This window comes from Stenella coeruleoalba (genome assembly GCF_951394435.1).
Source record: "Stenella coeruleoalba genome assembly, chromosome: 5".
NCBI classification, from domain to species: Eukaryota; Metazoa; Chordata; class Mammalia; order Artiodactyla; family Delphinidae; genus Stenella; species Stenella coeruleoalba.
The window spans coordinates 71,606,580-71,622,724 of NC_137150.1; the positions used below are offsets into that span (position 1 = coordinate 71,606,580).

The 16,145-nt window shown below is 33.6% G+C and overlaps 1 protein-coding gene across 5 annotated transcripts in view; it reads right to left on the bottom strand.

Annotated features, from left to right (window-relative positions):
- Window positions 1-4,882: 4,882 nt before the first annotated feature.
- The window catches only part of ACAP2 (ArfGAP with coiled-coil, ankyrin repeat and PH domains 2), a 160,568-nt gene continuing 149,305 nt past the window's right edge, over window positions 4,883-16,145 (bottom strand). For all 5 annotated transcript variants that reach the window (XM_079922245.1, XM_079922242.1, XM_079922243.1 and 2 more), the window contains 5 exons: window positions 15,805-15,992; window positions 15,267-15,376; window positions 13,888-13,998; window positions 11,612-11,673; window positions 4,883-5,729 (listed from right to left, as the gene is read on the bottom strand). In XM_079922245.1, coding sequence (XP_079778371.1) covers window positions 5,629-5,729; window positions 11,612-11,673; window positions 13,888-13,998; window positions 15,267-15,376; window positions 15,805-15,992 — 572 coding nt within the window. In that variant the 3' untranslated portion in view covers window positions 4,883-5,628. The remainder of the gene's footprint in view (window positions 5,730-11,611; window positions 11,674-13,887; window positions 13,999-15,266; window positions 15,377-15,804; window positions 15,993-16,145) is intronic.

A 16,145-nucleotide genomic window follows, 5' to 3' on the forward strand; every position in this document is an offset into this window, starting at 1 on the left:
TACTCAACGATTTGCTGAAATGTCTGGCATTTGGTTTAAAAAAAATGAAGAGGAAAAATGGGTGGGAGTATAGATAAAACAATGTGAGCCATGAGCTAACAGCTACTGAAGTTATTGTCTCTACTTTTGTATATGTTTGAAAGTTTCCATAATAAAAACATTTAAAGAAATCCTTCCCAAAGTGATGCAGATTACTTAAGGACTTAGAAACTTGTTTCTCATTTACTAAGTGAAAGAAGCAGTTGGCAAATCAGTATGATCCCATTGTATATAAATATAATACATACACTCAAAGGTCTAGAAGGGTATATACCAAAGAAGTAACAGCTTGCCCCGTACTTGGTAACTGTCAAATAGAACTTCCTAGGATGAATATGCTCTCTTATCTGCCCTGTTCAAAACAGTAGTCACTGGGCACATGGCTAGTCAGCTCTTAAATGTGGCAATTCCACAGATGAACTGAACTCTTAATTTTGTCTAATTTTAATTAAATTTCAATAGCCACACGTAGCTAGTAGCTACCATCTACTAGCCACACATGAACATCACAGGCAGATGACGGAATTAGGATGGAATTCTTTTTACTTATCATTACTTAAACATTTTTCTACGATGAAAAAGCACTGTTTTGTAATAACGAAAAGTAGGCTGTTTTCATTGAAAACATTTACTGTCAGTTTGGATTCTCTTTGTCAAAGAACTATTATGAAAATGAAATGAAGTGGAATAAAGCAAATTACATAGAAAAGTTTTAAGTGTCTGCTTTCAACTAACTTTTAAAGGAAAGGCAAAAGCAGGCAATTCACTTCCAGGTCTGTTCCTTCAAGCCTCTATTCCTTCAATCTCATTTCATGCAAAAACATGTTGTTTGTTTGTTTACTAAAAGGATTGAGTGTAAATGTGTTGCCTAGATTAGAAACTTCAACAGATATCTCAATCATAATAGAAAAAAATTAGAGCTACAGCAAAAAAGGCCTTCTGTGGTTTTTAGCTAATGAACTGGGAGCCATACAGCTCTGTGATCGGGCAGAAGAAAATATTTAAAAGATCAAAATGGATTTCATGGTTGAAGCAATCAGCAAACAGGATCAATCTGCACCAGTGTGACAGCGTTGGAAAGGAATACAGGACCTTAAACATGACAGTTGTTAACAGGTATGTCTGCAATTGTAGTTCACAATAAAGTGGAAGTCTGAGCATAATAGAACTATGCCAGAGGTGAGATTTTTATTGACTTGACATAATTTCTTGGCATACAAAGAGTTTAATCAGGTATAATATTTACAATTCTTACATAATATACATTTTAGAATAACTATAAAGATAATGTACTTTGTTCCATTTACAGTGACATCCTACAGTAAAACTACATTCATGAATTAGATACAAATAAATCCTCTACATACTAATAAAAAGTAAATGGATTGTTGGTTATACATTCTTTAAAATATACCTTTTCACAGGTAGCAGGAAATATTACATGTAATAAGTCTTTATGACTGGAATGATCCAGAAATATCACAAAGCACGAGTAAACACATATAGAAAAGTAGCTCATCACTTCCAAAAGTTAACCTTTAGCCTTTGTGTAAAATAAATGGTGCCAACATTCTTTATAATGTAGCGAGCTTTCCCTGTTTAAAATGAACACCCAAAAGGTGGGAGGTGTGTTGAGGAAAAATAAGAAAATCTAGTACATAAGATAGTGAAAAGAGCAATGTAGAGAAAAGTTTACTTAATCAAACCTTACTTCCCTCCCCCCATTACCTTATTTTAGTAGATAATTTATGTAAATAGAAAAGGATGCCCCCAAAATCATATTTATAGATGTCAGGATTTGGCCAAACTGAATCCATGCCCCTTTCAGTTGTCTTCGTTTAGAAGCATCAAGAAATTGATAAGCATATGTGAACGAGAATTGCCTTTACAACGTTTTGCCTTCATCAATGTTTGTTATTGCAAATATATACAATTCCCTACAATTTAACGTATTTAAACCCTAATCTAGTCCTTCAAAGTAACTTTATATCTAGGTTCTCCAGAATACTTGGAGTCTTTGTTATCAAAGAACAAGGAAAGCTGGCAGTCATTATCCAATTTTGCTGCTTTACAATGATTTCAAATCATTTCATGATATGAGTAAAGTGCCTCTGACTACTAGTCAGACAGGGGTTCTGGTGTCAGCTACGCCACCAACCAGCAAACCAGTGACCTGCTCTGTAAAACAAGAGGAGCAGCCCAGGATCAAAGAAGAGACACTGTCGGTGCTCTTAGATTAAGATCTCAGAAGTCCTACTGTGAGTAACGGCAAAGCACACTGTGAGCAGATGTGAGCAGCGGAACAGTACACCAAGGGATGCTGTTACAGTTTCACCTTGTTTCGTCCCACTCATTGTATTTGTGAGGAGCTCTGAATCCAGTAAGAGTAGTAAGTAACTAGTCAGTGCTCTTTCCACTATATCATGCAGGTCTGAAGTCATTCTGAACAGACAATTCTATAAAAATATAGCATTTTTCCAGCTCATGTCCATAGTCGAAAGTGCTACCAAACAGAAAAGTTAATTCCACAATCTAAGAGTGATATGGGAATGTCTTATTCAAAATGGATAGTAAATTTAATCTTAAATACAATTTGGTTTATCGTGACCCCACTTCACATGTGTAAAATTATGTTTTTAAAATACTGCTTTAACACATCACAAACTTAAGCTGTCCAGACTGTGAAAGTATAAGTTTTTTTCAAAATGCACCCATGAAGAACCAAAGTAATATTCCAAATAAAATCTGTATGTTTTACAAAGTAAACACCAAAGTTGATTAAAATCTACAAAGACCAGTATAAATTAGGTAAACAATGTAATACAGTGAATCCCTGGAAATTTCTGAATTTCTAAGGATTGTACCAAAGGTAATTTTTAAAACCTTAGAAATCTTAAACATGTAAGTGTTACAATGAAAAAATTGCAAATAACTATGCAATTACCTTTAGTCTAGTTCTAACATGAAACTGTATTTTATGAATTCCTCATAGTACTGCTATTCTTATTTTCAGATTACTCTAACTTTTAAGTTAATGAGTTAATGGAATAATGACAAGGAATCAGAAACTAATACCAGCAGATCAGTGAGGGAATGAAAACAAAGGACAGTCAAATTGATTTCTGAAGCCCAAGAGTATGACTAACGTTGTTTAAACTATAATTTATCATATGATACTGAATAATTCACAGCATAATGAAACTAAGATTTGTTATATACTACAGAAAGGCTATTAGTTGACACAGCTAATTCACCTTGGTTAAGAGCCAACCTACTCTATAACTACTTGTAACCATTAATTTACTTTAAAACCTTGCTGTTACTCCTGCATCATTTCTGCCAAATTTAATCCAAATTGGGTCTCCGCATATTCAAGAAGTCAAGCCACAGAAGTATATTTTTGTACGTACAGGCTCCCTGTACTGTTAAAGATTTCAATTTCTCTGAAGATATTCAGAACCATGATCTTTAGTGTACTTCAAATACATCTCTAACAATTAAATTTAAGTAGACACTAATTACTGCCACATTAACAACTCATGACTGAAGCCACAGGAGTTAAGAGTATGATCAAGAATTGCTTTTACAACCAGAGATCCCAGAAGTGATCTGAAGACCAAAGGTTGTATCCAAAAGGTAAACTGCCTAGGCTTCCTCAGATAAAGGTCAGATGAATTCCTAGGAGCAAAACAGGAATAGGCACTACAAAGGAAAAGTGAGGCACTCTTTTCTCTTTTTTTCTTTCTTCCTTTCTTTGTTTCTTTCTTTTCTCAACATATTTCCTTCTCCTTGAGATTTTCGGACAATTAATTTCAAAGTACACTAATAAAAATGCTACAAATCAGACTTTTGCAAAGCCCGGTGACCTGTGACTCTGAGGTGAAACAGGAAAGATTTAAGGTTCCTGGTATTGTTGCAATTAAAATACAAGGCTTTGGAAGTTAGCATTTCCTTAGAAATAATCCCTAAATATATTTGTATCCTTATCTAATACACAGCAATTATTACTAAATAAGCATTATATGCATGCAATTTGGCCAAACAAATATGGAACCTTTTCTGTGATATGAATTTATGTCAGTATAATTCCTGTTTAGACAGATTCTGATTTGATGTTCAGTCAACTTAGAAAACTCTACTTACTGGTGGGAAAATGTTAGAAAATTTATTATCTACCCAATGAAATATAATTTCTGTACTCATTTGGCAACTCAAGTTTAAAAACCTCTCATTTAGAAACTGAGTATCAATAATATTACTTACATGTAACTTGAAAAAGAAAGTTAAACTTAATTATGACAATATCAGAAAGAAACCATAAGGCTAATTTACTTATTTTATACTCCTGACAAGATATGTCAATCAAAGATAGAATCAGACTAATCTGTAGCATATACCTGGAAAATTAGTATACCCATAATATTTTGGAATTCAAGGGTCTGTGATTCATGTAACCAAATACTAAAGCTATAGAGATGCTATAATTTAAAAGAATGTATACCGTGTACAACAAGTACACAGGAGATGTTAGAAGAATTAAAAAGCAATTTATTGCTGTATATTTTAGTATAAACTAAAAAAACTTGAGTCTTTTTTACTCCTTTTACAGAGATATTTTTCCTTTCACTAGGAGCAATAGCAAAATTGTATCTGGAAAAGGACACATTTCAAATATAAATTCTACATTATTTTATAAGTCAACTTTTCCTTGGATAGTTACAACTGATGAAAGCATAATTTTGCAACATTCAAGTAACTTTTGAAACACAGTTTTGTTACATCAATAAATTTGTCAAGGTTTTAGGAAATCAACTAAACAATGAAGAACTACAACTGCTATGAGATTCTTTTGGTAATTAAAAAAAAACTATTGTCAAGGGTTGTTTTTTTTTTCCTTCATAAAATGGAATAAATCTAAAGGACTGAGTTATGTCAATCTGTACAGCCACTGTATGTACGTTAAAGTACTGGACAATAACTGAGGAATATAACTGCATTTTTGAGCAAATGGGGGGGCATACATTCTCTAGTTCTAATAATTAAATTACATATTGTGTATATGACAGCTAGGCTACCAAGAAACAAACAAACAAACAGAAAAAAACTATTTCTGAATCACCAACATCAGGGAAGCTAAAGCAAAGACATATTCTCAAGTCAGGCAGGACATCAGGCTCCCACTCGATGCCGATATGCTTGATTGAACGATCCTGGGCACAGTGCACAGAAGAAAAAATTCAATGCTACCACCCACTGGGAAAAAAAGATTATTTTGTCTAAACTCTTAGCATCTTGTAACCTAGAGATGGCCTAAGTCTAGATTTAAATTTTAATCTATAAAAAATAGCCCTTTAAACAGGCTTTAAAAAAAATTTTAATAAAAGAAGTCTTAAAGTAGGTTCCTCTCCCAACTACTAGAGATCTATGTTTTGATTTATAAAAATATCAATGAACGGGTACCTTTTTCCCAAAAAACTCAATAGCTACTAAAAGTAAGTAAGTAGAATTAAAGAAGTAAAAATCTGTGAGCTTTCAAATGTATACTTTAGGGAGTCACCAGATTTACTATTTTCCCCTTCTTAAAAAAACTCAAAATTTCTGTGAATCTTGCTGGAAACGATTTAGTTTCTCTGGATTATTGGATGCCATTTGGGAGAAATCACGAAAAATATCCTGGTAAGTTTCATCACCTGCATGAAAGTAAAATGAGGAGACTTTTAAAATTTACACAATTGAAAGCATTAATAAACAACATTCATTTTTACAACTAGTAACTATTTTATAATTCATTACATTAAAATTTTGTTCAGATGAGCATTTTTGGAAGAAAAAAGACCAACTAAATATAAGTGCTGGAAAAGTATACAGTGGAAGAAAAAAAAAAAAAACTATACCTGAAAAAAGCACCTCAGATGCAGCCACAGAGGAAAGTTCAGAGTTAGAAAAGAGCAAAGATGCAAGTGTTTTAAAGCAATATAAAGAAATACATTTATTAACACATGAGAAATAAAAGTCATTCTAAATGAGGTAAATCACGTCATTCTAAATAAACAAAGCATTCTTTAAATAAATATTTCCCTTGATCAAGGCCAAAAGAAAAAACCAAAAACAAACACTAATGTTTCTGTTGGATGCAAGTTATTAGCAAGACAAAACTAATAACCATGTGGGAAAAAAAGCCTCATATTTTAATATTATCTTTTAATTAAAGGCATTTTAATTTAAATAGCATGTGAAAAAGTAAGTCTTTACTCAAACTTTAATTCTTAACTCAAACTAATGCACCTAATCCACTTTTTACTAGGCTTATAAAATAAAGCCTAGAAAATGACTTTAAAATCATTTCACATTTAGTCAGTTTTTCATTTAGTGTAGGTCATATGAGCAAGGATGCTATGACAAAAGGGGAATAAATATCAAAGACATCTGTTAAATTAGAGTAATACAAATGTTTATACGTACAAATATGCTTGTAGAGAAGATTGTAGATACTGATATTATAGTGGATTGAATACTATTTTTCTTGCAATGAAAAACTAAATATATAACACACATAAAGGCTAACTCCTCAGACAAAAGATTTGTATAAAATGAAATCTTATTTTCAAGATGAATCATTCATCATGAATGCTTCCTGTTAAACATATTAGCTTTATGCAGAAGCTGGGCATAATTCTGTTTTCTGATTTAGAAAACAGAATTTAGACTGTCAAATACTGTTTTAGATGATTAGTGTTGGAACATGGTTTTATAATTATTCCCCATAAGATACCTTGCATCCATCTTATTATACACTCATTGCTACAGTTGTTGTTAATAGTGCAGTAAGTTTTGTCAGTTTTTAAAAAGTGAGATTTTTTTGAGGCAACAGATGTCATACCAAAAGCCAGAGAATTAGAAAAAATCTGGGGGAGGGGGATACAGATCTAGTAAAAGGTCTAATAGCATAAACCAAGATTTTCAATTAAAAAAAGTTAATGCTTTTAATATTTAGTCAATGTAAAAAGCAAGTTATTAAAATCTCTATGTAGTTTTTCATTTAGCCCTGGAAATTTTCTCATGACCTGAATCAATCAATCTACTTTAAAAAGAAAAAATATGGTAAGAAGAGAATCTTAATAGGTTGGCTAAGAGTAACATCTAACTCATATTATTGTTACTAAAACAATAAACGTTGATATGGTGGAACAATGGGTAAGACAATTCAATTACACCCATGTTTCATTTCATAAAAGTTTACCCCACATTAAAAGACAAACTACTATCTATTCCCATTATTAGCCACTCTAAAAGATATAAAATAAACTGAGAAGAGACAAACATTAAACATCACTTAACAAACCATATAAAATATTTAAACTTTTTTCTTATTCTTAGATGTTGAATTCAAATATTTAAAATATTTATTGTAAACATTATAAATATTTTAAAAATACTATTTAAACTGGAGAGTCTGGAGTTTTACTTTCGAAGAAAGTGTAAAGTGCAGATTATAATACAAAAATACCACACTGATTTTACCATTCAACACCAGAAATAACTTAAAAGGCACACATTATACATTCAAGAAGAAATAGGAAGAAGTATCTAATAGATGCTAATGCCAAATAGTTTACAGATAGCACCAGGTGAGCAATCTTAAGTATTACAACAGTACAATGGCAATATATGGCTTCTACTATTAGCAATGCATATTTTGTATAACAGGTTGTGAGATTTTTTTTTCCTTTTTGTGGTTTCCCAGTTTTTGTTTTTAAAGTATCTACTACACAAGTACATTTTAGTAGAACCATTGTACCATGCAAAACAAATTATAAGATTTTTTTAATTCACTGAATTAAATGCTTCCTTGAAGGAAAGTGTTGGTGCTACACTACTCATTGGTTTCACTTACCGAATACATTTTAAAAGAGTTAATACAATACAAAAGGAAGTCTCACCTTCACACACATACACAAAACTTTTTGTTAACATTCAGTTTCTAACCAAATGTTAATTAAGGGACTTATCAATATAATACCTTTCTTAGGCCTCAAAATGTGTTGTCAAAAAGCAAACGTTACGATAACAATAGTGACTAAGATATTTAATATAGTTAACACAAATTGAACTTCAATATGATTCTTTAAATACAATTTTCATCATTTAGAATGTTTCCCACGGCAAATATAACTTGTCTACACTACAATACATAAACAATGACCCAGAATATATTGCCCTGGAAAGTTCATATGAGTACATTTAACAGTCTATTATAAACAGTAAACAACTAACCACCCAATATTTGTAATACTAAGTTATATTCTTTAAATTACTTCATCACATTTTATTTCTCTTCAGAAAGTTAACTTTTCCATGTGCCTGGACAGTTCTGAGTTTTTTGAAATGTGGACTGCTATATTTCCACTGATAGCTTAAAACAGTTCTTGATTTTTGGTATTCAGAATAAGCACTGCAACAGCAGTGATGATCCAAGATTTTGCTAATTTTGCTCTCAAAATGTACTCCCCTCAAAGATACGACAGCTTGTGAGACCCTACTCCCAGGTGATCAGTGTATGATCCTGCCCCTTCTGGGCTGATTACAGCTTCCTTTTTGTAACTGATTAGATCAATGATCAATCTTCATCAGCAACATACTCACGTAACCAGTAGTGGTTCACTAAAGCAGTGATTTTCAACTGGCTGAGAAACTCTGCCAACAATCAAGAGGAGTCACAGAGCCAGAGACTGTGGGAACCACCAAACTGGTTTCCAACAATTGAGAGAACGGCGTGATGTTGCACCCACCCACCCAGTCCTATGAGTTGTGGGAACTGACAAAGAAGGATACATCTTCCCTTCAGGAAATGTGTGCTCTTAAGTCGCCTTGCAAAAAACAGGGAGTCTCAGGTCCATAGGGTTGTAGACAGAAAGTTCAAAAGTGGGGTTTCCTAGACATAGGTCCATCATTCCCAAAGATTATATCTGAGTCTTTTAACGGTAGGGCTCTTCATAATGAAAAAATTGAAAATACCCGCCTTTTAAAACTACCCAGAATTCTGAAGTTTTCCTTCTATTGCTAGGCAACAAAAAAAGGATCTAGATAAAACAACCAACCAAAATCTATGAGAGGGAAATTTACAGCGATAAGCAGAGAAGAAAAAAGACCTGCTGCCTGAGCAAAAATATCTGCTCTCCCAAGACTCATAAAGGAAAAGAAGCCAGAGAGCAATTGCTGAGCCATTTTACCATGTCATCTGTATAAGTATAAAGTTGTTCTGCTTTAACTACGAGACCCCCAAATGAATTTAAAATCTAATTATTACCAAATCAGAATCTCATTTTATTCTGCTGATATACCATTTCCAGACTTCTGATCTATTTTTTAATCTTTTCTAAGCTAAAATTTGAGTGGTAGGAAAGCTTGTTTTTTTACTTTTATTATTTTTTTTTTGCAGTACGCGGGCCTCTCACTGTTGTGGCCTCTCCCGCTGCGGAGCACAGGCTCCGGACGCGCAGGCTCAGCAGCCACGACTCACGGGCCTAGCCGCTCTGCGGCATGTGGGGTCTTCCCGGACCAGGGCACGAATCCGTGTCCCCTGCATCGGCAGGCGGACGGACTCTCAACCACTGCGCCACCAGGGAAGCCCAAGCTTTTTTTTTTTTAAATAAGCCTTTTCTTCAAATTTTCATTCAAATAAATTGGAAAAATCTGTTTTTCTACTGTTGAGCGGAAGGTATATACTCATAAACGTATACATAAAATGACAGTGAAAGAGACATTTGAATGCTCCTAGATGGGGGCAGAAGCCCGAGCAGTTTAGGTGGAACTAGAAGCTTCAAGAACATAAGAAGACCTGTCCTTCCAAGCTTCCCAGCTCCAGAGAAAAGTCACCCACCGACCTTCTGACTAATCAGCTGGGTGCAGCTTCATCAGCAAACACCTTAAGAAAACATTTACACTTAAAATGTCAAGAAAAAAAAAACTGTTTAACTTAAAATCTTGAAGTTCACTCTTACCTCACGAATCAGGTCATAGTCTTTGAATAATTTTCATTTTAAAGTGCTTAAACATAAAGGCCTCAAAAATGGCCTAGTAATACTATCACTTAAGTGTATATCTGTTACAAAATTATAATGTATTTAAAGTCTAACATTCAAGTTTAAAACAAATGGGTGAAATTCAGAATTAACGCTGAGACTTCACCCTTAATCAGCACTCTTACATCTTGGTACATCATGAGTCAGTAGTACTGTTTGATCCATAGGATTAAAGTGGGACACCCTAGATTAGAAGTATCTAGCTGAAGTGCCTCTATTCTCAAAGTTCTTATTTGTTCCTATTAAAGTAGACCAAAAATAAGTCATAAATACAGTCCTCTGAGAAAGGAATGGCCCCATATTTATCTTAGTTATATATTAATCTGGCTAAAATAAAAGTAAATGGCTGAAGCTAGCATAAAGTGCAGAAATTTCAAAACATACTTAAACAGGAAAGATAGATGATATCACAAGCCACTTTTAAAATAATATATTAGTAGTCATTGAAAAAAAATCAAACATACTCACTTAAAACTGAACATTCTCAATTATTTTAGTCATGAATTCCTAAAATTTTTAACCAGCATGTATATGAATTTAAAACAGATAAATTAGTAATTCATATACTCAAATTCATGAAACTGGAGATCTAATTATTACTCTCTTCTTTGTGAAGAATGTCTAATCAGGATATGTTCATCAAAGAAAGAAATCTGATCAGCAACATTTCTTGCTTTTCTTGACATCTCGACTCAAAAATTACTCAAAATGAGAATTGAGCTGATCCTGAGTTCTCTCTAATAAGAATACGTCTACTTTGCCATCCATCAAGCTCATGAAATATTCTTCTAAATACTTCCATTTATCCAACAGATATTGTACAATTACTTGGGGCAAAGGTACAAGATAAAATTTGACCTTTTCCCTATACCTTTTAAACTAACTCCATTTGCATTATGGACTTCTTAACCTACTGGTAAATTTTATTCTTAAACCTTACACTCATTTTTAGATCAAATACAGAACTCTTAATTTAATAAACTACTTCTAGGCATTTTCCATACTGACTTTTATATGTCAACACATAGTGATTTGTTTTTTTCCCTGAACACAATTTATAGAAATTCCCTGAATAACAAAAAGAAAACAATTTTGTTATATTCACTTGACAGCCAAAAAGAAAATGACTGCTGTGCTGCTGTAAGTGTATAAAGATATGTTATCATTCCATTCGCCTCTCTGGAATGTATATGGAAGACATCTGTACAGCAGATAAAGAAGTCAGCAGCCAGAGTTAGATACAGCAAGTAAATGTGTTCTGTAATAGGAATAGTTACGGATTTTTAAAGGCTCGGGAGTGAGCCACTCCCAAGAATTCAGTAAGTACAGTATATATACCTAACAACTCACAATTTACAAGTAATTTATAAAAACTCTGTAGCATTAAGTTAGTTTGCTAAAGAACTATGAATCTTCCAATTGTAAACTGATAAATTCCTGGATGCATTTCTTATACTGCATTTCAGTATGGTTATTAGTAGAATATTGACCTGGCTGTCCATAAAGTCCTTCTGATTCCCGCATCTCTTCATTCATTCTTGCTAACCGTAACCTAAAATTAAATAAAAGAATTTTTTAGATAAGTTATACAATATAAATATTCATAAACTAATGAATTACATACACAGCTAAGACGTATTCATGTAATTTTTTCTTTTACCAGTATTTGCCACTGAAACAAAAGTACTTTTAGTTTATCAGGCCCAGCAATCTGAGATACAAAAATAACTGTATTTTATCTTATACAATTCTCATGAGAGAAGACAATAAAAGACTTCTAACAAGGGCATTTCACTTCTGTTTAAGCAGGTTCCCGGCAGCACCTCTAGCAGCTTACTTCCTCCAGACACAGAGAATTCCTGGCTCCTAAAGCAACCTGTCAAACTTTAACTGTCAACTGCTGAAATTATTGCTTCTATAGAATGGAAGCAATAGCCTGTCATAAGTTCATTCTGGTTCACCCTGAGGTACGGTAGTTCCAGATGTATAAATAGCACATGTTATCTATAAATATTAGGGATATATTCTGACCTACAGACATTATAATAAGTGACCATAGGTTACCAAGATTTTTGCATGGTTACCATATTGATTATACATTCTTTTTTGGGTTATTTATCCTGGCAGCAGGAAGACCTGTAGCACTGGATTAAGGAAACAAGAATTTCCTCTCATTTTCTTACTGACTTTAAGCAACATTTTGAAACAGGCAAATGTTACCTGTGGTGCCCCTCTCCTACTCTGTACTTCTTGCCTGTCCTCCAGGCCGCCAAATCCTCAACGCCTTCCCAGACTTCTGTCACCCTCTTCTAGCATGCTCTCTCTGGCAGTTGCCGCATCTGACATGGGCTTTTTTTATCTTCAAAGTACCACAATTCCCTGCCATTTCCTTTCCAACCATTGTGTGAATTAATAATAGCAAGATAAGTCTCCCTTTTTGGTATTTGGACTTTTCACAGAGGATGCCTGTTTCAAAAAATTGTAAGTGAAACTGACGTCCTCATACAAAGTAAAATGAGAAAACTTAAGACAATTTGGGACCATATTTTGGGGGAAGAAGGCCCATTACTGTAAGAATTGCCTGGGAAGCTGCAGCCAGGGTTAATTTCTCTGTATATCACTCCTATCTTTTCTTTAATAACTTATCTTTCTCCAATTTTAAGTCTATAATGATTTAATAGATGTAAATTTTCCTACAATAGACTCCATAATAACAATAACCCCTCCAGTGAGGAAAAGAAGCTAAGTACAGAGAAAATATGTCTTGCTCTTTTGTTTTTTCGTTTTGTTTTAATCTGGCAGGGGTCAGGGAGGGGTGATATATGGCAAGTCAAGAATTCTCAGTGGGAGCTCAGGAGTTCAAGACAGTCAAGGGAGTTTCTATCTGTAAGTGACTGAAATTCAGTAGTGTAGATGGAACTATCTCTACTTATTTAACAGGGAATCAGCAATCCTGGGCTTCATTCAGAATAGACTGAATAAGCGATTCATACAACATATGCTTGAGACTCCCTACACAACAATAAAGTGTAGGTGACAACCACATTCCTAGATTCCAAGTGTAATGAACAACTCTGATCTAAGATGAAAATCAAATAAAGACCTCAAGATTCTTTCTTTAGTAGGTCATGTTAAATTGTATTCAAACATTCCAAAACAAATATTTTTACCTCAAAATAGAGGACTCATACAAATAATTCTTTAAAAAAGTAAGTACAAACAGGTCCCCTAATTATCACTGCCCAAAGGAAATGCAACTGCAAAAGTTACTAACATCAATGCAGTTGGTTTCCCTGCTTATAATCCTCTAATTCCTGAGGTAGTCGAAAAATTGCCTGTTACTATACCAATCCAACTCCCACCCCAGTACTGTACTGAGAGTTAAAGAATCAGAAAAGTTACTGATTTTCTGTTCCTACGGGCCAGGCAGTATAACAGAAGTGGCTAAGCACATGGGTTTTAGAGCCAGAATTCTTGGTTTCAAATCCCAGCCCTACCACTTACTAGCTTCTCAAATTATTTGTGGCTTGGCTTCCTTATAAAATGAGGCTGATAATAATAAAACCTTCCTCACAGGGTTGAGGTGGGAACCAAGTAAGTTCATGTATGTAAAGTGCTTCATACATTTAATGTGCTTAGAGAAGTAAATGGCTTCTAGTAAAGAACCAAGTTTAAATTTCATGCCTACACACGAAACTCTATGTTTAAACACTGTATTAAGTAATACGGTGTATGGAAAATAATCAAGTGAAAAGAAAACACTTACAAGGTCACTATATCAGCGTTGGCTGCTTCCACAGCTATACTCAAAGGGTCCTTCCCTTCTTCATCAGTGGCATGTTGATTGGCACCTCGTTTTAGGAATAAACATACCTGCCTGTTTAAGGGAACAGTGTTTATGAGATATTGCCGATAAGAAAAAAAATTAGTATTCACCTTAAGAAATAAAAAGCACTACTTAAAGAAATAACATTTTCATTAGGAAATTCTTGATTTCATTCTACAAAGATTTATTGACTATTGACTCTAATAATAAAAATCTACCATGATCAACATTTTATAAATCTTATGAAATTTTCACATTTAACCTGATAATATACAGCATAGTGAGATGTGTAAATTATGGTCCCTACCCTCCAAGAATATCATAAAAAGATGTACACAGATAACTATAAATGTAAATAAAACAAAAATCACTCAAGGTCATTATCTGGGAAAGAAGAAAGCCAAGGCAATGTTAACATCATAATACATTAACGATAATACAACAGCAACGAGTGGGAAGTAATCTTGCTGCTGTATTCCACAAATATTCATAACTTGAAGAAACTGACAAAAAATGAAAAAAAATGAATAAATGGAGTCTATAAAGTAAAATGGGAATAATTATGATTATGAAGAAAATACAAAGGATGAGTTAAATACAACCATTTTTAAGTAGAGAAAAGTTTTATGATAAAGTTATTGAACTGAATCTTCTTGCTAATAGAGGGAAACAAAATAAGCTATGATGAAAATAGAAGATGCTATAAAATAAACATTAAAAAAGGACAGTTTCTTGTTTGTCCAGGTAATAAGACTTGGAGATCCTGAGATGTTTTATTGAAAAACAATGACCTATGACACAAACTTTACATAAGGCCAATATTTTGACTTTATTTGTACCCTCTAGTAGAAAGCCCATTTTTACGGCTTTATTGTTCTGTGAATCTAAATATTGCTCCAGAAGACACACATCAATAGCACAAAATAAGAATTAACTACCCTGTGGGAAAACTAAAATTTACAAAGTTACAGAACTCTCCCAAAATGTATGTGCTATCTACATAATGTATGTACATGCATAAATATACACAAATACAGACTTAAGTTGCCTGATGAAATCACCACAGTTTTAAATACTAAAACAGATCTATATAAAGAATTAGTAAAGTTCAAAGTAAGCTTGGCAATTTTCTTATCTGAAAAGTAACCATATCTTTTTTCTGAATGAAATTTTTAAAAATTTTAAGTGCCAGCATGAGAGTGTAAGTCAAGGAAAGTATAACTTTATAAGCTCTAGCTAACGATCTTAACCTGAGAAAGGGCAAAACATTATTTCAAAATAATTTTTTCAACTACTTAAATATATAAGCACTAGTTTACCCCGTGTGCCCTAAGACAGTGGCATGGTGCAGTGGTCCCCGCCCTTGCACATCTCTCTGGTTCACATTAGCACCATTCTGAAGGAGAAACTCGCATGTCACCAAAGAGCCCTTAGAGGAAAAAAGAAGATAACAATGGAGAAAAAACAAACAAACAACAATATATTTCTATTAACAGAGTATTTACTTTAGTCTAATAGCCTTTCTATTGTATTTTCCCCAAAAGAGAAAATACCCCCCTGCAAAAAGCAGAAAAATGATAAATTATATTATTTTCTTCCCAAGAACTACTTCTAACTGGGATTCAATTTGCAGTTTGTGATCTAGCAAAACCCACTACTTTCATTACTAGAACTCCCTCATTAAGAAAAAAAATTGAGCTTACACAAAGTGATGTTCAGAAATCACTACTAGCTGCTGCTTCTATTTTCTATCCCATCTCTTAAAGCAAACAATAATGCTAAAGCTATGCTCAAAATGAATTATGATTTTTTTTAATGCTCTACTACCACTGAAGACCTGAATTTACAAATTCATACCCCTAATACAGCCTGAATAAGTGGTGTTGCTTTGTTTTCCTCAGAATTAGGCCAGTTCACATCTGCGCCATGAGCCAAAGCTTCAGCCATTTTAGGAAGATTTTTTTCATATGAAGCCCTATAAAGCTGGAGTCCTGGATTAAGATGTTGAGAGTCGAGAAACACAGAAGAATCCTGCCTTTCTGTCTCTGAAAAGCAAACACAAATACATCAATAAAAATGAGCTCTTGGCAAGGAGGGAGGGAAAGAATGGGGAGTCATTGCTTCATAGGTACAGAATTTCAGTTCTGTAAGATGGAAAGAGTTCTGTGGATAGATGGTGGTGATGGCAGCACAACAGT